General features: G+C 42.5%; 2 protein-coding genes across 6 annotated transcripts in view; one reads left to right on the forward strand and one right to left on the reverse strand.

Annotated features, from left to right (window-relative positions):
• Positions 1 to 176: 176 nt before the first annotated feature.
• On the reverse strand, positions 177 to 7,777 carry DPH3 (diphthamide biosynthesis 3). Of its 2 annotated transcripts, XM_007087356.3 has the most exons (3): positions 7,304 to 7,766; positions 6,697 to 6,771; positions 177 to 2,616 (listed from the first exon to the last, which is right to left on the reverse strand). In XM_007087356.3, exons 1-3 carry the CDS (start codon positions 7,409 to 7,411, stop codon positions 2,551 to 2,553), a joined length of 249 nt encoding a protein of 82 aa, XP_007087418.1. In that variant the 5' UTR covers positions 7,412 to 7,766; the 3' UTR covers positions 177 to 2,550. The 2 variants fall into 2 exon arrangements, with proteins under 2 accessions (XP_007087418.1, XP_042813184.1); XM_042957250.1 differs by lacking the exon at positions 6,697 to 6,771 and having other exon boundaries at positions 7,304 to 7,777.
• OXNAD1 (oxidoreductase NAD binding domain containing 1) overlaps positions 7,691 to 24,646 on the forward strand; it is a 41,303-nt gene continuing 24,347 nt past the window's right edge. The window contains exons 1-4 of one of the 4 annotated variants that reach the window (XM_007087354.3): positions 7,691 to 8,110; positions 13,434 to 13,589; positions 15,384 to 15,510; positions 15,787 to 15,850. In XM_007087354.3, the coding sequence (XP_007087416.1) occupies positions 15,392 to 15,510; positions 15,787 to 15,850 (183 nt within the window). In that variant the 5' untranslated portion in view covers positions 7,691 to 8,110; positions 13,434 to 13,589; positions 15,384 to 15,391. Of the gene's footprint in view, positions 8,111 to 13,433; positions 13,590 to 15,383; positions 15,511 to 15,786; positions 15,851 to 16,602; positions 17,029 to 19,244; positions 20,992 to 24,646 lie in introns of those variants that run through there. The other 3 variants (XM_007087355.3, XM_015539909.2, XM_042957249.1) reach the window with 3 other exon arrangements.

Consider the following 24,646-nt stretch of genomic DNA (forward strand, 5'->3'; position numbering starts at 1 on the left):
TTAAAAAACAAAACAAAACAAAAAAAAAAACTCTATCGTCCATACGAGAAACTTACTTAAAATTTCCCGAAGCAGGTGAAGGCTTCTTTCTACCTCAGAAAATGGTATCAAAACCTTTTAATACAAAATGTTGGTGTTTAGGGGAAGAAAGCTACATGAAAACAAATGGATTTGAATTATGACTTTATTTAGTATCCTGATAATAAATTAATATGCACAGCAATCAAAAGCATCGGGGCGCTTTCCCTAAAGTGGTTCTGGAGGTGTACACGAAGATATATGCAGAATCCTTTAAATAGTCGACTTTATTTTCAAACTCTTAAGTGTGGTAACATTAAGTCACTAAAGAAGCATGGGGTCTCCTCTAATAGTTCATGATTTAGTTCTGAGTTTATAAAGGTTTCAATGACCATTTCAGCTCCCGCAGGCTATGAAGGCTGAAGTTCTAGTACTGACAGTTTAGAAATCACCCGATCTGGTCTCCTAATTGTAGAAGTGACAAATCCACTGCAAAGACTACAAAGCTACTAAGAGACAGCCTGGATTACAAATCAGTTCTCAGAAGTGGTCTGAAAGGTCTGGTAAAGTACACAAGGCACATAGCATCACAAAGAACTCTAGTCATACCCCAAAGGCCCTTGTGTTACTTTCTGCTTAACATAGGATTAAACCTTGTTCTTTTGCAGTTAACAAATTCTGGAAACAGAATCACTCCAATCACTGCAGATTATCATTGATCACCGACTGCCAGTGCACTTTTTCTCTCCTGGGATGTTTGGACTTGGGGACTTTTATTCCTTCTATGTTCACAGTAGACCTACATCAGGGGTGCCTGTTCCTGTCTGAAATTCATCATCAGCTGAAGGAGTTAATATTGGGATTTACAAAACCATCAAATCCGAGCATGGGACAGTTCATTTCTCTTTGCAGTTAATTCCCAGCAGTCAGCATATAACATGCTCTCATCTAAGTTGCCATTGGCTCAAATTCACTGGCCAATTCTTCTGGGGCATCAGTGTGTCCCTGAACAGCAGTGAGACTTCTCATTCCGTGAATATGCTATATAATACCGTATAACGTACTATGCACTTCTGGCATACAATGTTTGGTGATTTAACGTAACGGCTGCACATAACCGTGCTTTTGCAAGGTGTTTTTTTTGTGGGTTTTGTTTTTGTTTTGTTTTTTAAAAAGGCGACTTAGTTGTTTTAATTTAAACCCTTGGCGAGTGTGTGAGGCACACGTATCAACCAGCGACAGACTGGTCATGTTCTGGCAAGCTATTTTTTTCCAATTACGGGAAACGTTCCCATCCAAAACAACCTGCCGGACATCAGTGAATTTTTAAATTTTATAAACACATAGGAAAATTGTGTATATAAAAGAAAATCTTGAATTTTCGTGTAAGCGATTCTGATTTCTTGCTACTACACTGTAGCAAAGGAAGTCTGATAGTCTGTCTTTATAAATTCTTTTTACACTTCGAAGAATGCACGTCTGGTTCAGGTACAGCTTATAACTACTTGTTAGACGCATCCCCAGGGACGTATTTATTTAGAGTCGGCATCTCATCTTCAAGTTCATCCTCGGCAAACCAAGAGTTGCTGTAGAAGCTTTGCCTTTTAGGGGCAGTGAGTCGATTTTGAGGTAACGCTGAAAGCACCATTGCCAGCTGCAAGGCCTTGACACGAACCCCTATCTCGAAAGCAATTTCATTAGCCTGATCTAAAAACAGACAAACAAGACCCAGATACGCAGTTATTACCTGCTCTGACCTGGCAAAACCATTCAAGCGTTTAATTTATAAGTTGGCAAGTTTTCCTCCTCTCGTTCTGCAACCAATTTCATTCCTTCGGCTGCTTTTCTTTTTGTCTTGTCCCAACGTTCGAGGAACATGCGGAAGATTGATCAGGAAACGCCAGATTCTTTGACCATTTCACTTTTTGACTTTTCTTTCTTACGAACTTTTTGCTCTGGAAAAAGGGTGAGCTCAGTATATTTTCTCTCTACTTCCACGAGCAGAACTCCATGTAGGAAGTATAATGGAAGTGGCATGCTGAACAGAACATGAACGTTCTAATGAACGCAAGACTGAGAAGTGGGAACTGAAAGTGCATGTGGACAAAGCAGCTAATTGGAGTTTAGAACAGCAAAGGTGATGTCCGATTTCAAAGAAAGGGCTAATTTTAATCATCTTAATAACTAAACCCAAAATATAATCCCCCCTTTTATTAAGGAATCCTAATGACTTTGAGGAAGATGATGCTGTGATCGGATAAGGAAGAAAACAGGTGTGAGACACAAAATTCACATGGAAAATTAACAACACATCCAATTCAAAGTTCTAAGCACAAAATCCAGGCATGTCGTGTCGTGCACTTGCTTCTTTAATTGGAGATGAACTTGGCAGCCAAAGGCAAGGATCCACACTCTAATGGAAGAGCCGACTACAGAATGGTTGTCCTCAGGAAGAAGCCAGTAACTTTGCATTTGATTTTTCCAGCCTGGCTCATTCCCAAATGTTCAGCATTTGGAATCCTAAAGTCTTCTTCAGCATTTAACTAATTCTTTGTGAGTGGAAGGGGCTGGGACTGTTTCTCCACACATAAACTGATCCTAAGACAGAACAAGTAATTACATTAATCATCAAGGTGTCACAAATGCATCAATATTAGACTTTCGTTTTGTTGCAGAATCAATCCAGCTGTTCGTTTTTATTTTGATTTGTTTTAAAGTCTATTTATTTATTTTTTAGTAATGTCCACACCTAACGTGGGGCTTGGACTCACAACCTCAAGATCAAGAGTTACACACTCTTTTGACTTGAGTCAGCGAGGCACCCCACAGCTGTTAGTTTTTCATTGCTGTGTCACTTCATCCTTGTTCAGAGTCAATGTTGGCACCAAAATTATCATCTTAAAGGTGCTTCAGTTTTTAGTCCTGAACTCACACTTAATTCAAAGCAGCTTATCTTAGAAACAAGCATGCCCACCCCCTTCACCACAGAGCATCCACTTGTCAGAAATCACATTTATAAAGACATGTCACACCTTTTAAGTTTCTGTATTAATTACTACACTATTAACTTCCCAAATTCAATATTTGGTCATTCAAATGCCTATCCTCTTCAAGGTAATTACTTCTTTTTTTTTTTTTTTAAGTCTATTTATTTATTAAAAAAATTTTTTTTTCAATGTTTATTTATTTTTGAGAGACAGAGACAGAGCATGAGCAGGGAATGGGCAGAAAGAGGGAGATACGGAATCCAAAGCAGGCTCCAGGCTCTCAGCCATCAGCACAGAGCCCAACGCGGGGCTCGAACCCATGGATGGTGAGATCATGTCCTGAGCTGAAGTCAGACACTTAACAGACTGAGCCACCCAGGTGCCACTTTTTAAGTCTATTTATTAATTTTTGAGAGACATAGGGAGGGAGCACACACACAAGTGGGGGAGGGGCAAAGAGAGAAAGGGAGACACAGAATCCGAAGCAGAATCCAGGCTCTGAGCTGTCAGCACATAGCCCACCGCGGGGCTCAAACCCAGGAACTGTGAGATCATAACCTGAGTGGAAGTCAAACGCACAACCGAGCCACCCAGGCACCCCAAGGTAATTACTTCTTCCAGCTAAAAGAGATTGCTCTTTATGCATTTCCCCACACAGATAATCTGCAGTGTCAGCTATGTTGTAAATGCATTTCAATCTCTGATTAGTTATCCTGGCTTCTGTCAGCTACTAGAAACCTCTGCCTTCCAGGTTACCCCGCATCTCCTGTCTGATCCCCAGCAGGGTCAGCCTGTATCGTGTCATCGCTCTCTCACTCCTGCCCAGCACCTAGCACCTCCTCTCCGACCCCAGCTTGCTGTTTGAAATTTATGGTCTGTCACCAGCACATTGATCCGTATTCTCAACCCCTTCTTTAAAACATAACCACGTCTTCCTGCTCTAATACAGTGGTTCTCAAGAGGTGGTAGGAAGGGCGTGCTGATTTTGTCTCCAGGGGGCATTTGGCAATATTTGGGAGACATTCGGGGGACGTGCTCCTGGCATCAAGTGAGCAGAGGCCAGGGATGCTACTAAACACCCTACAGCTCTGTACAACGGTTATTCAGCTCCAAATGACCCTAATGCTGGGTTCGAGAACAGGCCATCCCCTAAGGGCACCGTTTCCCCTATAGGCTCTCAAGTGGTGGTACTGTGTTCCCTCAGAGCGCCGGTACCACAGAAACTGGAGGAGGGGCTGGTTGCTCTTTCTTCCACTGCTCTCCTTCCCTCTCTACAACCCACCAACTTTGACTCTTAAGTCACACGATGTATCATCGCTGCTCCTCTCTGTTTTCTGGACCTACTTCAAAGTCCACAGTCAATTATCACAATCCCTGTTCCCTCACTCCCTCCTACCTACTTGACAAAACCACAACCATGGTTAAATCTAACTTCCTGTGTCTACATTCACCCATGTAGCTGAATGTCTACCACCCTAAACCCTCTCCTGATCCTCTATCACCACCAGTTACTGCCCCATGTCTCTGCTCCCCTTTGCAGCAAATCGTTGAAAGAAAAGTCTACTCTTGCTGCTTCCTATTCTTCTCATTCTCTCCAAGAAGTTTTCCACCAATCGGGCTCTGTCTCCATTACTCCATCAAAACTGCTCTCACCACCGTCACAAATGGCCTCCCTGTTAAAGCCAATGGTTGACTGTCAGTTCGCTCTCAGTGGCATCTGACAAGGGTGTTCCCTTCCTCCACCTTTTCTCATCTGGCTTCCAGGATATGAGACCGGTAGTTTTCTTCCTCCTTCTTCAGGCAGCTCTGCTGTTTCCTTGCTTCCCGTCCTGACCTTTTAACGTTGGGAGGGGTCTGAGCTGAGTCCTTTCTTTTGTCCATCTCTATCTATATTCACAGCCCTGGTCATCTCATCCAGTCTCAAGGCTCTAAATGCTATCTGTGTGCTGGTAACTCCCAAATTTACAGCACCAGCTGATCTCTCTCTCTCTCTCTCTGAACTCCAGATTGCACATCAAATTGCATTTTCACTTGCTCTCCACTTGGATCAGAAGCAGACCTCCTAAACTTAGTACCTCCAGACACCTCCCCGTCAGTTGGCGGTAAATCCAACCTTCTAGTTACGAAGGCCACAAATGTGGAAATCATCTTTGATTCCTCTCATATCCTATACCCAATCAGTAAAAAAAGAATCGTTATCCTTTAAAGTGTATCCAGAATCCAACCACCTCTCATGATCTCCTCTGCCACAGCCTGGTCTGAGCCATCCATCTTCTCCTCTTGGTTCGTCTACCAGCCTCCTAACTGTTACCCTTGCTATATCCTAATGCCTATCCTTGCTGCCTCCCAGTCTACTTTGAACACAACAGCCAGAATCACTCTATTTTCACTTAAGCTGTATCACAGCGCTCCTTTGTCTGAGAATCCTCCATTGGTCCCCTGTGTCATTCACAGCAAAAGCAAAAGTCCTTAAAGTAGCCCATAAACACCTTTGCGATCGCCCCACTCCACTAATTTCATCTTGGGCTACTCTCTCACCCTCATCTACTCTGCTCTGGTCACACTTGCTGTTCCTCAATAAAAACAGACCTGTTCCTGCCTTAGGGCCTGGCCACTGAAAGCTCCCTTTGCTGGACTGCTGTTATCCCCCAGGGCTCAATCCCTCACCTCTTTCAAGCTTTGCTCAATAAGGCCTCTCTCGGGAAGGTCTGCCCAGACCACCCTATTTAACATTGCAACCTCCTCTCATACAAGCACTCCTTCTCTCCCTTACTCTGTTCTCTTTTTGTTCCAGAACACATTTTAATACAGGAATAAATCTGTAAGCTTCCAAATTATAGCCTGCTTCTCTCATGAGACTAAGTGCCTTGTTCTCACCTTCCCTATACTCATTTTAGAGTTTATTCTTAAGAATGTTAAGCTGTTATATGTCAATTATATCTCCCTCCCACCACCACCAAAAAAAAAAAAAAAAAAGGAAAAATGAAACAATGTCAAACTTCTTACTTAAGACTCCATTCCAAGTACAGACCAAAGTTGGGGTAGGGGTGGGCAATAAGAACATTTTTCTTTTTTTTTTAATTTTCTTTAATGTTTATTTATTTTTGAGAAAGAGCGAGAGAGAGAGCAAGCAGGGGAGGAGCAGAGAGAGAGGGAGACACAGAATCTGAAGCAGGCTCCAGTCTCTGAGCTGTCAGCACAGAGCCCAACGCGGGGCTCCAGCTCACGAACCGTGAGATCATGACCTGAGCCGAAGATGGACGCTTAACCAACTGAGCTACCCAGGCGCCCCAGAACTTTTATTTTCTATTGTCAATATCCTTGAGTGAAAAACAGTAAGACAAAGACCAAAATGAAACTGTAAAATTGCAGCTATGACATGATAATGCAGAGTTTTATACGTATAAGCCAGATAAGAAACACTATACAACTGTTCCCTCCAAAATAAGTCTAGGAGCTCTCAACAATTTTAATTACTTAGTAAATAAAGGAGGAATACAGGTTGTCAATCTTTATGATTATTTTTCTATTTAATGTGTAATCAATAACTTTCATTAGCTACGCAGTTTTCTTTATTGCCTTCTCCAAAGCTAAAATGAGTTACCTGCACTTACATATCACAGACTGCTCTAGGTCCTTGCCTTCCAACCACTTCCCCCCACCCCGCACCTTTTAAAATTCGACGACTTACCTTGTCATAAATTACTTTTATAATGAGAGAGCAGCTAGGACACGTTGCCACGTCTTCCCCATTCTCCAAATCTTCCTATAACAAAATCAAACACCGTACGGTATTGTCTTCCCTTTGCGATCTCCTCCTCCCAAACTCTTTCCACCCTTACGGTCAAGCTCCTTTGTGGCTCGTCTCCCGACAAGGTATGTGAGGGCCAAAAAGGCCTGCCGAGAGAGATATCAACTCTATTTCTCCCGCGAAGCGCTACTTGAAAATACCCGGGAAGGTTAGCCAAGATTCAGTCGCCTCCAACCCCCTGGGAAGACTTAAAAAAACGCGTCCCTTCCTCCCAAAAGAACTGGGATCCTAAATGGAGGAGGATGGCAAGATAGCAGCTGCCCGCCATCCGACCTTTCCCACCTGCACCTTCCAGCCCTCCGCCTGCCTAAAGGCCAGAACGATGTGCCACGGTCAAATCAGGGTATCAACTTTACGGCGACTCAGAGACAGGGCAAAAAGGGCGTGGAAAATTGTGAGCAGCAAGGTGACGGGACCGCGGAAAGAACGTAGCAAGAGCGAAAACGCGCCTGCTCCGACGAGTCTCAGGGAGGGGCCCTGAAGTTACCTTGGTAATGCAGAAGTTATCCCCACACGGGCAGGGGTAGAAATACGTCTCCGAGTCTTCATCATATTGGAAGTCCTCGATCTCCACCTCGTCGTGAAACACGGCCATTGTCACTGGGGTCGGCAGATGCCTGTCGTCCCCGCCAGCCGACACTGCCCCGGGACGGTCTAATTTCTCCCGCGCGGACCCCAGCCGGGTGTTTTCAGCGGGCACCGGCTCAGGAACTATCGCTTCCGGCGCATACACAAAGACGCAACGCCGGCTTTCGAGGCCAAATGGGTGACCCGGTGGCGGTCACCATGGAGATGGCTGAGCTAGGGGGCGGAGACCCTGGATGAGGGCGCCAGCTGCTAGGTGGTGTGCTCACCGCGCCGGCTGTCGGAGGCACCGACCAATAAAATGTGGGGATCGCTTGCGCCGCTCTGACGTGTCGTCTGGGACACCGGAAGTTGTCTCGCGCGGGTGGTGGAGCTCCGGCAGGTCTTCGAGCGAAGTTCCCGCGGCGCCGGAGGCGCGGAGGCCCTTTACTGCGGCTGCCGTCCTAGCTTAAGTCCGCCGGGTTTAGAGAGGCCTGGACCTTAGTCTGCGGAATCGGTGGCATCCCCCCGGTCTTCAACGCCCTTGGGGAGAGGAGGGCGCTCCTCTGCTAGGTCTCAGGCGGCGGCAGGAGCAGCTCTGCCTCCTGGACCTCCCTTCCTGCCTCCCCGGTGACGGACGAAAAGTCCACTTGGAATTTTGATTCACCGAGTGACCTTGAGCTCAGGGCGACGCCTACGTTGTAGTTCCTGGCTGCGCTCGGCCATTCAGGTACATCCCCGCCTCTCTCCCTTATTCCAGATTATCTTCAAATGCCCTAAATTGTGTTGAGAGGACCACGGCCGGGAAGGCAGGCTGAGTTCTAGTCCTATGTTTGCCAAGCCTGTATCATTATTAATGACAATGACTTGTAATAATAGTAATGACACCAGCTTTTATTATTGGGAGTTTGCTATATACCAAGTATTGCACTAAGTATGATTCTTCTATCAACCCTGGGAGTTTAGATGTTACTCCGTATTATTGATGTTCAGACTAAGATAACAGAGTTGGATGTCTTGACCAAAACCACCTGTCTAGGAAATGAAGGCCCTGTCAGTCCACAAAGCCTCCGAACAAAGTACTTAATTTATTTGAACCAGGTTTCTTTTTTGTCAAAGGAATGGTATTTGCAGACAGAGTTATCACCCTGAGACCTCTGTATACATTAAAGTGAAATGCAAATAAAAGGTGCTTTGTCTTGAAGGCAGTGCTAGTGCCTGTTTTAGTGCAAGGAGATTCCATGGGAGGTATCGCTCCAACACTCCACATTTATTCAAACTTAGGAATGCAATGCAGTGAAAACGGCACTTTGAGAAATAGATGTGGGGTCAGAACCTGACTGTTGGGAACTTGCTCTGGGAGCTGGATATTTACATTCATTGAGCCTTATTTTGCCTTCTGACTAAAAAGGGGTTGGGTTAGAGATGATTTACAAGATTGCGTTCAGATCTCACATTCCACTTTTGCACGGAAGTTACCCGTTTTACTTGGTTAGCAATTATTTATACCATATTTCATTTATATTTACATGGTATGTTGAGGGTAACACTTGCACACACACACATTCCTATGCTTATTTATATACACATACTCCAAGGTTTGCATGAAGTTACCAATTTTGTGCACACTGAGGTGTAGCTCCACATGGTTTAGCTCTTTTAAGTCATGAAAAGAGGAGTCTGGGAGAAAATCAGTAAGTTACATAAAAGTTGGTAGAAGGTTATCTCGAAGGCCTCATATTAGCATAATTGGAGACCTACCCAGCAGTTAGGAAACACTTGTTCAATTAAGTGGGATGATTCTTTTTTTTTTATTTTTTATTTTTTTATTTTTTTAATTTTTTTATTTTTTAATATATGAAATTTACTGTCAAATTGGTTTCCATACAACACCCAGTGCTAAGTGGGATGATTCTGGAGTGACTGGGCAAAGGAGAAATCCCAGCAAAGCCCACCCAGCTCCATGGCTGCTCCTTGTATCTCTGTAGACACATATACTTCCCACGTAGTATCTTGGAGACAGGAGGACAAGGGACAGTCTTCCAGGGTCTGTTCACTCGTCCCGGTGATCATTTTGAGGTTGGGAACCATCTTTAGTTCTTCAGTGCTTCTCAGCATAAGTACCTACAAATTGAAGATGAGCCATTTTTGAATGTGCAGAAATGGGTGCGTTCATATTTGGTTTTTGGAAGTCTAAATTGGTAGGCCTTTTAGAAAGCAATTTGGACCTAGCAAAAACAATTTGCTGGGGAATTTTAAAATCTGAGGTCAGTAGCCTAGCAGTTACAGGAGTTGTTGGGTTTTATATATATATATATATATATATATATATATATATATATATATATATTTTATGTATAATTTCTTTGTAACTTTCCAACTTTGAGTTTGTATTACCTAAAATGGAAAAAGAAAAACTAGTGAACTGCTTATTAATTATAATGAACACTATTTGTCAGGCACTATTATCAAATGGTTTGTGTGCATGAGGTCATTAAAGAAGCCCAGTGAGGTGTAGGTATATTAATCCCATTATCAACACTGGGAAACTTGTTTAGGGGCTGAAGAGCTTGCCTAAGGAGGCAAAGCTGGTAAGTGGCGGTAAATTGTGGTGAGAACTCCCATCTGTCAGACTCCAGAACCTAGGCTCTTAATGAACTTTGATGTTGTCTGTGATAGGATGGCATTGAAGCAGAGCTGGATGAAACCTACAGCCCTGGAGCTCAGAGATTTTCTGCCAGAGCAGTGCTGGTTTCCTTGAGACCTAGATTTGGGAGTCTCCTTGGCTTCCTATACTGTTTTCATCCTGCCAGCTGTTGGCCATATGCCTTGTCTGGCCAGCAGCGGTTCCCTGTATGGTTCTGCCCAGTTTTGAGTTCATACTGTGCTGGAGAAGGTAAAACCATAACCACACGTGTAACGCAGTTGTTTTTTTTTTAACCCCACCCAGCATTTTTCAAGAAAACATTACAATGACTACTAAACTTTTATTCCTGAAAGGGAATGGAAATGTTCTGTAATGAGACATTTTTGGACCTTGAGAGTGTGACAAAAGCAGACTTACTAGTTGCTATAGGATCATTTGCAATCACAAACTTAGAAATTAAAAAAGGTGTTTAAATCATAAAATGTTAACACTGCTGGCCTGGAAAATAATATTGACCAAAATTCTCAGCATATGATCAAATTTAGAACTAGTTTATAATTCTGAATAGCAACTGGGTGTTGTGCATCAGGCTGAGGCGAGTTTATTGGCGGTATCAAACTGATAACCTCTCTAGGTTGTTCGGCAGGGAGGAGAGGCCAGGGGTTAATGGAATTGAGTTGCTTTTTAGTACCTCTTGCTTGCCAGGTACTTGCATAGACATTTGTTCCTTCCAGCAATCCAGTGAAGTGCTATTGGCATTTGATTTTAAAATGTTAAGATGTGACTGGCCCTAGATGAAAAAGTAGGAAGGAGTCAGGCCTGAACGCAGTTCTGCCGATTTCAGGTCAAGCACTCTCGTAACTCGTGAACCACTAGAGTTCCCTTACCAAATGCCAAATGCTGGGAGCCGCTTTGATTCCTTAGTGACACTTAGGATTCTGAATCAACGGGTGCTATGATAGTTCTGTGAATTTACTTTATTTCAGTGTATGAATGCTCTTAGAGTTGTTCTTTTTTTTTTTTTTTTTCCTCTCTTTTTTAACTACTCCCAGACCTCATCCAATCTGTTAGCAAGTCATAGGGCTCTATTTCCAAAATAGGCTCTCTGTTTTTCTACTTCTGCCATCTCATAGCTTTATCCTACTCTCTTCTTAGACTGGAGCCTTAAAACTGGGGACTCTTGGCCTTCTGTGATCCATTCTTTACATAGTAGTTTGAATGGTCCTTTACTATAAATGTAAATTAGGTCATTCAGTCAATGTAAATTAGATCCTTTAATGTAAACCTTTCCTGGCTTATTCAAGCCCTTCAGTTGCTTCCCATTGTCCTTGGAATAAAGGTCATACTCTTTCCATGGTCTGATGTCACCTGGCAAGTGTCTACCTGCTGGACTTCCTCTCCTTTTTTTTTTTTTTTTTTTAATTTTTTTTTTCAACGTTTTTTATTTATTTTTGGGACAGAGAGAGACAGAGCATGAACGGGGGAGGGGCAGAGAGAGAGGGAGACACAGAATCGGAAACAGGCTCCAGGCTCCGAGCCATCGGCCCAGAGCCCGACGCGGGGCTCGAACTCACGGACCGCGAGATCGTGACCTGGCTGAAGTCGGACGCTTAACCGACTGCGCCACCCAGGCGCCCCTGGACTTCCTCTCTTGTCACTGTCACCTAGCTCCCTGCTCTCCAGTCACACTGGCTGTGGTTCCTGTAACATAGTAGGCTTGTTTCTGTAATCAGGCCTCTGCTTGGTGGCTCTGCCCTTGCTGTCTGCTCGGCTGTCTCTTCCTCATCAGTCGGGTCTCAGCTCACATGTCTCTCGAGAGGGACCTTTCCTGATACTCCCCCACTTATTTCCTTTATGATACTCATTGTAATCTATATTTGTCTCATTAATTATCTGTTTATTATTATTGATTGGACACACTAATAAAACTTCATGACGAGAAAGGCTTTGTGTCTGGTTCTTTTTTTTTTTTTTTAAGTTTATTTATTTATTTTGAGGGGGGAATGAGTGGGGGAGGGGCAGAGAGAAAGGAGGACAGAGGATCCCAAGTGGGCTCTGTGCTAACAGCAGAGAGCCCGATGTGGGGCCCAAACTCAAGAACCACAAGATCATGACCTGAGCTGAAGTCTGACGCTTAACTGACTGAGCCACCCAGGCACCCTGTGTCTCGTTCTTTATTGTGTCTCCACGGTGTAGAATAGTGTCTGACATCCTGGCAATTCTTAAACAGAGTGTACTTACTGAACCAGTATAGTTCATTTTAAACCGTAAGCTTAATCTGTTGCCTGCAGTAATTTTTTTTTTACTGTGTAAGTGGTTATGTTTTATTTGGCATTGATGAGAATTTTCTGTTTCAGAAATAGAGTTGATTAAGAATTTTTTGGTTGAGGTAAGGCCTATGAGAATAGAAACATTGATGAAGTATTTCTTTGTATCATTTTAGAAAATCCTTAATGTATGTTAATTTTTAAGAGGTAATTAAATATTTACATTGAGTATATGAAACCATTGGATGTATGTCAAAAAGTGGGTAGGTTTTGGTTTTTATTTTTATTACCTTACTGCTTTGGGAAGCTTTTTGAACACAATTGATGAAAAATACCCTTTATATGTCAGTAGATGGCACCCTTGGTCATGGTTACTAGCATTAAAAAATAAGATTTTAGAATTTTAGAGGGAACAACTTTTAAAAATTAACATTCCTTTATTTTCTTTTTTTTTAAGTTTATTTATTTTGAGAGCGCAAGTAGGGGAGGGGCAGAGAGAGAGAGAGAATCCCAAGCAGGCTCTGCCCTGACAGCATGGAGCCTGATTCCTGGCTCGATCTCACAAACCATGAGACCATGACCTGAGCCGAAATCCAGAGTTGGATGGATGCTTAACTGACTGAGCCATCCAGGTGCCCCCATTTCCTTATTTTCAAGTTCAGTTGAGCAGTAGACCCTTTAAACAGCATAATCACCAAAAGGCATATCTTAATTGAGGACAATTTATTTTAGCAATAGTTGTCTAAAGCACTGAGCCAGAACAGAACAGTGTTACCATATTAACTATGTATCAGTTAAATTTTATCAGGGGACTTGGCCTTCACTGACAGGTAACCGAAGTTACATGTTACATGAACTGACATGTAACCAGCCTTTGGTCTGGTCTTTCATGGGGTGGATATCCTAAGTAGCAAGAGTTAAAGACAGGCCAAGGAAGCTGAAAAAAGGAAGCAATAAGAGAAAAAAATCAGAAAAGTGGAAACCCAAGGAGGAAGAATTGATGGATAGGAGGTAGTTGAGCGCAGACTTGCTGTGAGGTGATGCTTGCTGATTATAATGAGCCTTTCCTTTTGCAGCTAAGACTGCCTTTTAACAGTTTGCCAGCACTTGGTTCTTACATGTTGTCTCTGCCATTGCAGGAACTTTGTGAGAATTTCAGTATATGGAAACACCATCCTTGTTCCAACTGGTGTATATCCAAAGGTCTCAGTATAATACCAGGACCAAAGTGTTACATGTCAGTCAGTCAGCCAGCCACATACTTAATGACTTCTAAAATCTCATGGACTTCTAAAGTAAGTTTCACCTTCTTTCTTTCAACAATGAATGCATTTTAGGTTTAGCACATTCAGAGGAGAGAGACTACATTTAGTAGTCTTACATGAGATGAAAGGCCTTATGCTTCTTTCATTTACTAGAGAGAAAAATGGTGAGTAGCATGTTTATATCCACAGTGATGCCACAATGTACTGTGGCAGGAAGTTGGTCTTTTAGGTTTTTTAAAGACTAGTTAGAAAGCAGTGCGTTTTGATATGACTTGGTTTTAACTGACTTATATCATCCCTTGATTATTTACTGTTATTTCTTTTCTGTCTCTATTTTCTGAAATGTAAGCTCTCTAAGAAAGTCTTTGTTTTGTTTATGTCTGTATCCCCAGTGCCTGCCACATAATGGACTCTTAATAAGTATTTGTCAGATGAAGGACTAACTTAACAAATGTGGAGTAGGAATGTAAGCACACACAGCTTGAATTTTTCTAACCCAAAATTTATTACAATTTATATATAGTACCTTCCAAAGAGCTCAGAAAAAAAGTGTTTACATACATTTTTGTATATTCTCTAACTAACATAGGACAAATATATATTGCAATATAACATGTTAAAAGGGACCATCGGAGGCAAAGAAATATTCAGAAATTTGCAGAGGATAACAGAATGGTAGGAACCAAAAAAATAGATCATCTGACTCCTGATCCGTGCTGTTTTTATGATAAGCCTATAGGTTTTTTAATTGCAATGTTGGATAATCTTTCTGGTTTTTTTTGTGTTTTATTGAAATATACAAACAGAAGTACTTAAATCCTAGGAAGATAGCTTGATTAATTTTCAATGCTTTTTGTTTTTTTAAGAGCAGTTCTAAGTTTGCCGCAAAATTGAGGAGTCAGTACAGAGATTTCCCACGTACTCCCTCCCTTCACACATGTGTAGCTTTCCCCATCATCAGTATCCCCCACCAGAGCAGCACATTTGTTAGAGTTGATGAACCTGCATTGACACATCATAATCCCCCCAGAGGCTGTAGTTTACAGCTCACTCTTGGTATTGTGTGTTTTGTGGATTTAGACAAATGGTGTCTATCACTACCACTATGGTATCGTGCAGAGTATCTTTAATACCCTAGAAATCTTCTGGGGCTTGATGACTTTTTACAAAATGAAAATACCCATGCAGTCAGCATTCAGATTAAGAAATAGCATGGTGATTATTACTTCCCCAAGGATAACTGCTAACTTGATTTCTGACTTGATAGATTAATTTAGTCTGTTTTTGTACTTTATATGACTGGACTCACAGAATATGTTTTTCGGAGTTTGGTTTTCATTCTTTTCGTTCAGCGTGATATTAATGATACTCATCTATGTTACTGCACATAGGTGCGGTTTGTTTATTTTCGTCGCTGTGAACCTCAGAAAATTTGCTCCTTGTACTTTATCTAGCAAGAAATGTTAAAGACTTATGTGATGCTCTTTGAGAGGAATACAATTATTAGGCAGTTATAAAATCTAGTCTCCCATAATAGCATAAGATGAGTCACGTGAGGTTGGTTAGTGATTGTGGAAACTGATAGCATGAATATTCGATGGCACCGCTAATTACATATGTTCGTACCGTGGAGATCAGTTGAATCAGCTCTAAATAGTGGCAGAAACTATGTCAGAGTAGAGTTAGGCCTTTAACATGTGTGCTGTGTTGTTAGATCAGCACATAAAAGTACCAGCAAAAACCCAAACTCTTCTTCATTGGCCCCTAAGATAGTCTAATATTTCCCTGCTTTCTCAAAATGGTTTAACTTTCATGTTTACCCAGGAAGCACCATGGCGTGTGCTGCTGTCATGGTTCCTGGGTTGTTGCGAAGCTCTGTTGGCACCATCTGCGCTCAGGCTGCTTCGCTGAGATTGACGTCCGGTGCTTTGCGCCACCTTACTCTCACAAGGTGAGTTTTTGGCCCTGGTGTCGTTTGAGGTGATTCAAAGCCCTGACCCGTGGATGGCCGTGGGACTCCTGAAGGCACATCAGAACATCTGGCTCATATATGCATGCCTGTGGTAGACCGTTAAGCTTCAGTCAGATGTGCAGCTTTTCACCGACCACTTTCTAGGATCCATAATGTTACAGTGCGTTTTGAACAGTCATGATGTTACAGGGGAAACTAATTTAATTATTTTTGTGAAGATAATACTTAATAATCTAATTTTACTTTCTATTAAAGCATAATGAAATCCAAAAGGAAAACTGATCACTTGGAGAGAACTGCAAATGTCATTCGACGGGAGGTTTGTATCCTTGGGTGACGGCAAGTTTTTCGAGGCTTGGCAGTGCACCTGGTTACAACTGGCTCACAGGGAACCCCTCGATCCCTTTGAAGGACAATCCAGGAGAGTTTGTTATTTTTTTGTTCAGAACCTTTTCTGATAGGACATACGACAACTGATTTGAAAAGATGACAGCCAGATACTCAAATTTTTCATTTAAAGCTTAGAATGAATGGATTAATTTTTTTTGGATTTCACTTTTTTTATTAAGTTTTCAAATTTTAATTCAAGTATAGTTAACATACAGTGTTACATTAGTTTAAGGTGTATAATGCAGTGATTTATTTTATTTTTTAAATACAATTTATTGCCAAATTGGCTAACATACAGTGAATACAGTATGCTCTTGGTTTGGGGGGTAGATTCCTGTGATTCATCGCTTACGTACGACACCCAGTGCTCATCCCGAGTGCCCTCCTCAATGCCCATCGCCCATTTTCCCCTCTCCCCTGCCCCCCCTTCAACCCTCAGTTTGTTCTCTGTATTTAAGAGTCTCTATGGTTTGTCTCCCTCCCTCTCTGTAACTATTTTTTTTCCCTTTCCCTTCCCCCATGGTCTTCTGTTAAGTTTCTCAAGATCCACATATGAGTGAAAACATATGGTATCTGTCTTTCTCTGACTGACTTATGTCACTTAGCATAACACTCTCCAGTTCCATCCACGTTGCTGCAAATGGCAGGATTTCATTCTTTCTCATCGCCAAGTTGTATCCCACTGTATATATAAACCGCATCTACTTTATCCTGAATGGATTAATTTTTGATGAAGGGAGTATGGCAGCAATTGAGGGACCTACCCTCACAGGTGTAATGTTTAGGGTTATATTTTAGGGATAGAACTTTAATAGCCTACAGTTTATGAGTAGCTTACTTCTTTTTTTTTCTTCTTCCTGTTCTTTGTTGTTGTTGTTGTTTCTTTCGGCACCCTGTCTCAAAGTCCTTGTACTTATCCTCACTTTAGAACAACTTATTTCATCAAAGGAGACAGCACTAACATCTGAGAAAGGAAGGTGGATGAGTTCTTGTTACCCTTGCCATGTGCAGATTTTTTCCCCACCATATTCAGACTCTAAAAAACTAATCTACCACCTGAAGGGGTGTCAAGGGCTGGGAAATAAAGGATCCTCACCCTTTACCTCAGTGAGTAACCCCATTTTCTTTTAAAAACATAAATTGGATATTTGATTTTGCTTTTTGAGTGAATCTTCACATATTTAGATATATTTATCTTAGTGTTGTAGTGTATTTAAGCTAGCAGTAAAAAAAAAACTTATATACTTCTCTAAACATTGTCAGAAGGGCGCCTGGGTGGCTCAGTCAGTTGAGCGTCTGACTTCCGCTCAGATCAGGATCTCACGGTTTGTGAGTTCGAGCCCCGCAATGGGCTCTGTGCTGATAGCTCAGAGCCTGGAGCCTGCTTCAGATTCTGTGTCTCCCTCTCTCTCTGCCCCATTCCCACTCATGGTCTGTCTCTCTCTGTCTTAAAAATAAATAAAACATTAAAAAAAAACCAACATGGTCAGAAATTGCATTGTTGTAAGAATTTACATTTTTGGTATTAATAGTAGGATACTTTTGTTTTGGAGTTACTCATTTTATATTAAAAATAACATACACTTAGGGGGTGCCTGGGTGATTCAGTCCGTTAAGTGTCCGACTTTGGCTCAGGTCATGATCTCGCAGTTTGTGACTTTTGAGCCCCATATATCAGGCTCAGTGCTGACAGCTTAGAGCCTGCAGCCTGTTTTGGATTCTGTGTCTCCCTCTCTCTCTGCCCCTCCCCTGCTGGCGCTCTGTCTCTCTCTCTGTCTCAAAAATAAATAAACATTAGAAAAATAAAAAAAATAATAACATACCCATAGATATAACATGAAGCGGGATTCTAGAAATATTTAAGTTTAGACTTGAATATTTCCATAATTTTCAAAAAGATAAAATGCAAAGCAATAAGCTAATAAAAGGAGAAAAAAAAGGAGAGTGCTATCAGATTTACACTCCTAAAACTAATTTAACATGTGCACACATATATTAACATTTATAATATGTATGTATATGCATATACACATATAAATTTGCAAAGAGTAGATTTATATAACATAGCAAAGTAACAATTACTTGGCAATATGAGAATCCTCTACGAATATATCTGTGATTTAAAATGACAGTTTCCTTCTCATGTCTTCCTTCTCTCTAAAGATAAAAATCATCCTGGGGTATTTTTGTTTGTTGTATGTATAAAATCTAATCATTTCTTATATTTATGAGAATGTAACAATCTGAAGAAAAGGAAGGTGCTCTGTCTATCCCTCTCCCCAAAAACCCATTTAACAAACACCAAAATGTTCTATAACCCTAAGAGAACAATTATTAATTACTTATTAGACTGCCAAAACACTTATAAAAAACAATGTATGGTATTTTACAATGAAATATTTACATATTTATGCTTTGTGAAATCCCATGCATCTGGAAAAACTAGGTATTTTTAAATAATACATCTGTTATTTACAAAGTTGTTTTGAATATTGTCATGCTGTCCAGTTAAATATAAAACTGAATAGCTCAAAGAGGATCAATAAAAAAATTTTTTTAATCTTTATTTATTTTTGAGAGAGGAGAGAGAGAGAGAGAAGGAGACAGAGCATGAGCAGGGGAGGGGCAGAGGGAGAGGAAGACACAGAATCCAAAGCAGGCTCCAGGCTCCAAGCTGTCGGCACAGAGCCGATGCAGGGCTCGAACTCAGGAACCATGAGATCATGACTTGAGCTGAACTCGGATGCTTAACCAACTGAGCCTCCCAGGCCCTCCGGACAATAAAATTTCCTATAAAATAGTAGGATACACTTTAAAAGACAATTGTTTAGGCCCTGCTTTTCAAGCTAATTCTAAAGAAAATTGCTTTGGGACCAAGTGTATGTAGTATGTTTGTGGATTCAGCTTTAGGCTGATGTGTTTTTTTGAAAAGTCCGTGTAAAATTAGTTCAGCATGATAGATTTATGGATCTGTAAAAATGAACTTTTCCCACTGATGATAAATATGAAAATACTTTTTTCTTTTTGGCTCACTTAACACACAAAAATGCTCATTTTGTAAATGTGTGATTTGTTAGGATTTCTGTTTAAAAAGCGAAATCTTGGGGGCACCTGGGTGGCTCAGTTGGTTAGCGTCTGACTTCGGCTCAGGTCATGATCTTCCAGTTTGTGAGTTTGAGCCCCACGTCAGGCTTGCTGCTGTCAGTGCAGAGCCTGCATTGGCTCCTCTGTCCCCCTCTCTCTCTGCCCCACCCCCGTTTGTGCTCTCCCCAAAATAAATAAAACATTAATTTTTTTTTTTTTTAAAGTGAGATCTTGCCAGTTTTGAAGAAAAAGCAGTTTATTTAACACGCTTGGACGGCACTCTTTTCTGTTGTATTTTGAGGCAGGTAGAATTAGAACGTGGCTTGGTATACTTTATCTGTAAAGGGCCAGATAGTATTTTAGGCTTCATGGGCAATGTTGTCTTAGTTACCACTACAAAACTCTGCCTTTGTTGTGTGAAATAGCCATATACGACATATAAACAAATCTGAGTGGCTGTATTCCAATAAAACAGTATTTACCAAAATACCCAAATTTGGCCTGTGGATCATAGTTTGCCAATCCCTGAAGTAGAGTAGCATTTCAGAATTTTACAGGACAAAGTTACTGAGGCTGTCAGGGGTTATTTTGAGTGAAGTTTAAGAAAACCACACAGAAAGTTAATGTAAGCTCTAATAGAATGATTGCAAAGTTAAGAATTTTCATGCCCAGAAGTCGGAAAATGACAGGGGTCATTGCAACCATGGTATTACCTTGACAGAAGAACTTTCCAGTTGCAGCCCTTTTTTCGTTTGTTTCTGATTTCCTCTCCTCTCCTGAACAGAATGGAGGAGCTGGGAGGAGCTGGATAAAGCTAGATGGTGGCTGAGGTACAACTTCAGTGGGTATAGGTCAGCAAGGGCTCACCCCGATCCCTCCAGAGGATGGCTCCTAGCGGTAGAAGCAGGAGCCTGACCTTGGACTTGCCAGAATGAACAGTACCTCAGGCTGGGTCGAAATGGAACGGGACCACCGTCTCATACCACTTTTGCCTTTAATTTGTACTGCAAGTACACTTTATAGAAAGAGCTCCCAGCATGCCACTTGCTCTTCACTTCAAGTCCGTGAAGTAGTCTCAGAACAGGATAGCATCTGCATTGGATGAAAGAGGAAGTGGAGCCTAGGAGATACGCTAGGGGCGGCTCCCTGGACCAGAGGGGAATTGAGCCCCGTCTCTGACTCCTGGGCCAAAGGACCCTGCTGCCCCTCCTGGAGCGGGCAAAGAATGGAGCACTCACCCACCCAGAAATGTTTTTTCCTTCTTGGGCCTTGAGTTCCCTGCAAAGAACTTATTGAATGACCGTATTATGATGTTAATGCTTCTTATCTAAGGCTGTAAATGTAACCAGCCTGAGGTCATGCTGATGCAGGAAGCTGAGGTCTGAATTAGATGACATTTGACTGTTTGTGTTCAAGTGCACAGTCTTTTCTTAAGGATCAAAGAATAAGCAGCCTGGGTAACCTTGGAAATGTCAAGGAGATAAGAGTAAGATTTTGTAATGCAGTAAGGATTGTAGAGGCGTGACTAAGATTTCACTGGAGGGTCACTCCATGCTTGGCCTCTAGAAGGCTGGCTCACTGAGCAAGAGGGACTGTCTGTCAATTTGATGGGAGAGTTTGGTAAGGAAAGAATTTTTAAAATCACGAATTCTTATGCACTTATTTGGTAATATGCAAGACACTAGACTAGGTTTTGGGGTTGTGGCCCTGAGCACGATACATAAAGCCCTTCACCTCAGATTCTTAGTGGGACTGTGCTCAGAAGAGACTGATTCTATGCACCTAATTGATTGTGGAAAAACCACGAATCCTTTTGTAATTGTACTAGTTTGCTTCTTTTAGAAGTGTAAGCCTTATCCAAAAATGCTTATGTGTGTCATTACCCTTTTGTTGACAAAGCACTCGATTATATCAGGTTGCTGCTTGATTCTCACCAACCACCCCGGGAGGGAGGTGAAGGGATCCTTGCCCCCATTACCTGCACAGGTGAGGAAATTAAGACTTCAGAGACTTCGATGTGATGACCCTGATTCTTGATTTGCCTGGGCCAGCATCCTGTTTCACTCTCACAACTGCCCCGTTTTGGATGAAAATGACATTGTAGGCCTACATTTAAAGGACTGGCTTAAGTAAATGAAGGACTCAGTCTCTGAACTCAGACCTTTGATAATCAAACTGTTTTTTCTTTCTATGACAGCAAAAAAATGTGGCACTTGGTTCAGACAAAGTTTGACTGAGCCACACAATGGAAGATAAATTTCACATCTCCTCATCTCTGTTCCAAATTAAAACTTGACTTAAGTGTTACTGGATATAAGAAAGGAGAGATTGGGGCTGACACAGTGGTTAGTTAATAAAGTCAAATGGCTGGGCTCCTGGCACAGAGACCTTTGGGGGTCCTATGGTCCCTGTGTTGATTACTGAGCGTTGATAGTCTGCTTGACTTGTGATTTTGCTGAGGGTTGGGTTTGGGTGCGATGGGCTGCTTAGCTGAAGATCTGGACCGTGTCCTGAGTTTAACCCTTCCAATTCTCTGCTAGTCATCAGCTACGTTTTGGGAAGAGCGTCTGGTGGAATGGCCTTCTTCAACTTGGGGGCATGGGAGTAGGCATCTCTTTTTTTTTTTTTTCTTTAATTTTTTTTTTAACGTTTATTTATTTTTGAGACAGAGAGAGACAGAGCATGAACAGGGGAGGGGCAGAGAGAGAGGGAGACACAGAATCTGAAACAGGCTCCAGGCTCTGAGCAGTCAGCCCAGAGCCCGACGCAGGGCTCGAACTCACGGACCACAAGATCATGACCTGAGTCGAAGTCGGCCGCTTAACCGACTGAGCCACCCAGGCGCCCCGGCATCTCTTTAATATGCAGTGTTTCTAACCATTGGGCACCTAATTTGCTGTGCTTGTCAGAGTCTGATAGAGACTCTCGTACAGATTATCCAGCCTAGGATGAGCAGTAGTTGGCATTCCAGCCCTACCACGCTGTCAGTTCTGACGGCAGAGCATGGTGGGGTGAAACCTCAGGCATCCGCAGCTGAGAGGTAGCTGTGTGGCTTATAGGGGACCTGGGCTCTAGTCTTTTGGTGAAACTCCCAGGGAGCTCTAGTCTGATGGCCCCGGCAGTAGGCCTGTGGCTCGTCAGGGTGCACGACTCACTCTGTGAGTGGAAACCTGCAAAGACAGAGGCTCCTTGGAGGAAGGCCCAGCTTAGCAGTGTTGGAGCCACAGTATCCAGCACAGCGCTGATGGAATAGGCACTCATTACACATTTGTTGAGTAGAGCAAACAAGTGTGAATCCCACCTCTGTGGTCGATTACCTGCACTGCCCTGGATGGGTCACTTTGTCAAGTCAGGATGGTGACGCACTCCACCTCAAGAGATGAAGTGGCGATGCAATGTGTTCTGTAGGCACTGCCTGTATTGCTACTTTTTAGCTATGCCTAGAGCTGGTTAATGTCTAAAATGTACAGTGTCAGTGCTCTTCACTGACACACTTCTGCTCAATAAATTAAGTCATCTAAAAGGCAAGGCTCTTTTCCATTACTCGCCATTATTTCCGTTATTCCATTATGCCATTGTTATTATCCAATCAGCTGAAATAGATTTTATTTTAGGTCCAGCAGACATGTTTTGAGTGCCTGCTGTGTGCCCAGCCCTGTTCTAGGGGCAGGAAATACAACAGTGCATGAAGCAGGCAAAGCCCCTGCTGTCTGTGGAGCTTCATTCTGGTGCAGATAAGCCAGAGAATGTCGGATGTGATATATCCTTAAAGTAATAAAACAGGGTAATTTTGTCATGGGAGGCAAGAATGGCTGGGGATGGGGGTGCTGTTTTAAATTGATGTGTAACATTGGAACCAAGACAAGAGGAAAAGAGCCAGCCACGTGCACAGCATCTCTGGCAGAGGAACAGACAAGAGCCAGGCCTTGAGGCAGGACTAGCTTGAGATGTTCAGAGGAAGGTAGTAGGATGAGAGGTAGGCAGGGCCCAGGTTGTATAAACTATTATGGCCTTGTGCAGGGAGTTGGGATTTTATTCTAAAGGGGATGGAAATTTTATTTTATTTATTTTAGAGGGAGAGAGAGAGTACAAGTTGGGGAGAGAGGCAGAGGGAGAGAGAAAATCTTAAGTAGGCACTACGCTCAGTGTGGAGCCCAACTTGGGGCTCGATCCCAGGACCCTGGGATCATGACCTGAGCAGAAATGAAGAGTCAGATGTTCAGCTGACTGAGCCACTCAGATGCCCCGGGGCGGGGGGGTGGGGGGGGAATGGAAGGTTTTAAGCAGGGAAATGACATATGATTTACATTTTAAATGGGCCATCTATTTGCCTGGTAGGACACTGGGCTTTTGTTGTGGTTTGACACCAGTTGGAAGCTATTGACACAGTCCCAGGAGAGGTGATGGTGGCTTAGAGTAGGGTGATAGGGATGGAGAACAGTGGGCGGATCTAACAGGGGTAGGGCTGATGGCATTCACAGATTTGCATTGGGGGCTGGGTGCAGTTAGTAAGAGGAGAAGAAACCAAGAGATATCTAGCTTTGGGATTTGAATAATCCAGGTAGATAATGATGGAGAAGGACAAGTTGCAGGAAGGGAAATAAAGTGCTTGATTTTGGAATAATCTGAGGTGGGAGGGTGGAATGTGGGTAGAGTTACAGATAAGACAAGATTAGCCTTGAGTTTTATCACCTTCTATCAACTGTTGAATGTGGGTCATGTTTATAATGGAGATTCATTGTACTATTTCTATTAGTTTTGTATATGTTTATGTTTTCCATAATAATACAAAGGAAGAAACTTGGGGAGATAAAAGAGTTTTGTGTTGGATGTGTTGTTTGAAATGGAAATTGAAATCAGCAGTTGGGTATGTGAGTTTGGAGTTCACTGCTGGAAATAATAGGTTGTAAGCCATGTAGAGAGTGGGGGAACAAGGCCTGGAACTCAGCCCTGGGGTGTGTCAACATTTAGAGGTGAAGCAGAAGAGGAAAGGGCCAGCGAGGCCTGAGGGAAATCAGCAGGGTGTTGGTGAATCCAGGAGAAAGTGTTTCAAAGGCGGAGTGGCCAACTGTGCTGAACTCTGCTGAGAGACGTCACTGGATTTAGCAAAATGGATGGTTGGTGACCAGAATGACTGGTAATACATTGCTGAGAGTGAAAGCCTGACTAGACTGTGCTGAAGAGAGAATGGGAGATAAGAAATTGGAGCCAGGGCCATATATAATTTTTGAAAATGTTTTATGTGAATAGGAACAGATCAATGACGAGACAGTTGGATTAAGGGAGAGGATTGTTTTGTTTATATTTTGAGAAGCAGCAAAGCACAGTGGCCAGGTGTCTGGATTTGAATCTCTGTTTTGCCACTTATGAGCCCTGGGAGCTCAGTTTTCTCATATGTAAAATGGGAATGATGATAATAATACCTGCTGACTAGGGTTGTTGTGAAGAATGAATGAATGAGTGTATGTGAAGTGCCTGGCAGATGGTAAGTTACACACAGGTGTTGGCAGCTGATGTGAGGTGGAAGATGCGAGTGCTCGCGTGTGTCTAACAGAGAGGGCCAAAGGGGGTGATGTATGCTGGAGAAGGCAGAGAGGAAACTCAGCCCAAGTGGACAGGGTAGCCTTTGGTGGGAGCAAGG

The sequence above is a fragment of the Panthera tigris genome, chromosome C2 (genome assembly GCF_018350195.1).
Source record: "Panthera tigris isolate Pti1 chromosome C2, P.tigris_Pti1_mat1.1, whole genome shotgun sequence".
Classification (NCBI taxonomy): Eukaryota; Metazoa; Chordata; class Mammalia; order Carnivora; family Felidae; genus Panthera; species Panthera tigris.

What these genes read in the sequence shown, in the direction of transcription:
- DPH3 (XM_007087356.3), bottom strand. Translation starts at nt 7,411, where the DNA reads ATGGCCGTGTTTCACGACGAGGTGGAGATCGAGGACTTCCAATATGAT. An exon ending in ATAACTTCTGCATTACCAAG is followed by an intron (nt 6,772 to 7,303) that starts GTAACTTCAGGG and finishes ATTTTGTTATAG; the next exon opens with GAAGATTTGGAGAATGGGGA. An exon ending in TAAAAGTAATTTATGACAAG is followed by an intron (nt 2,617 to 6,696) that starts GTAAGTCGTCGA and finishes GTTCTGTCTTAG; the next exon opens with GATCAGTTTATGTGTGGAGA.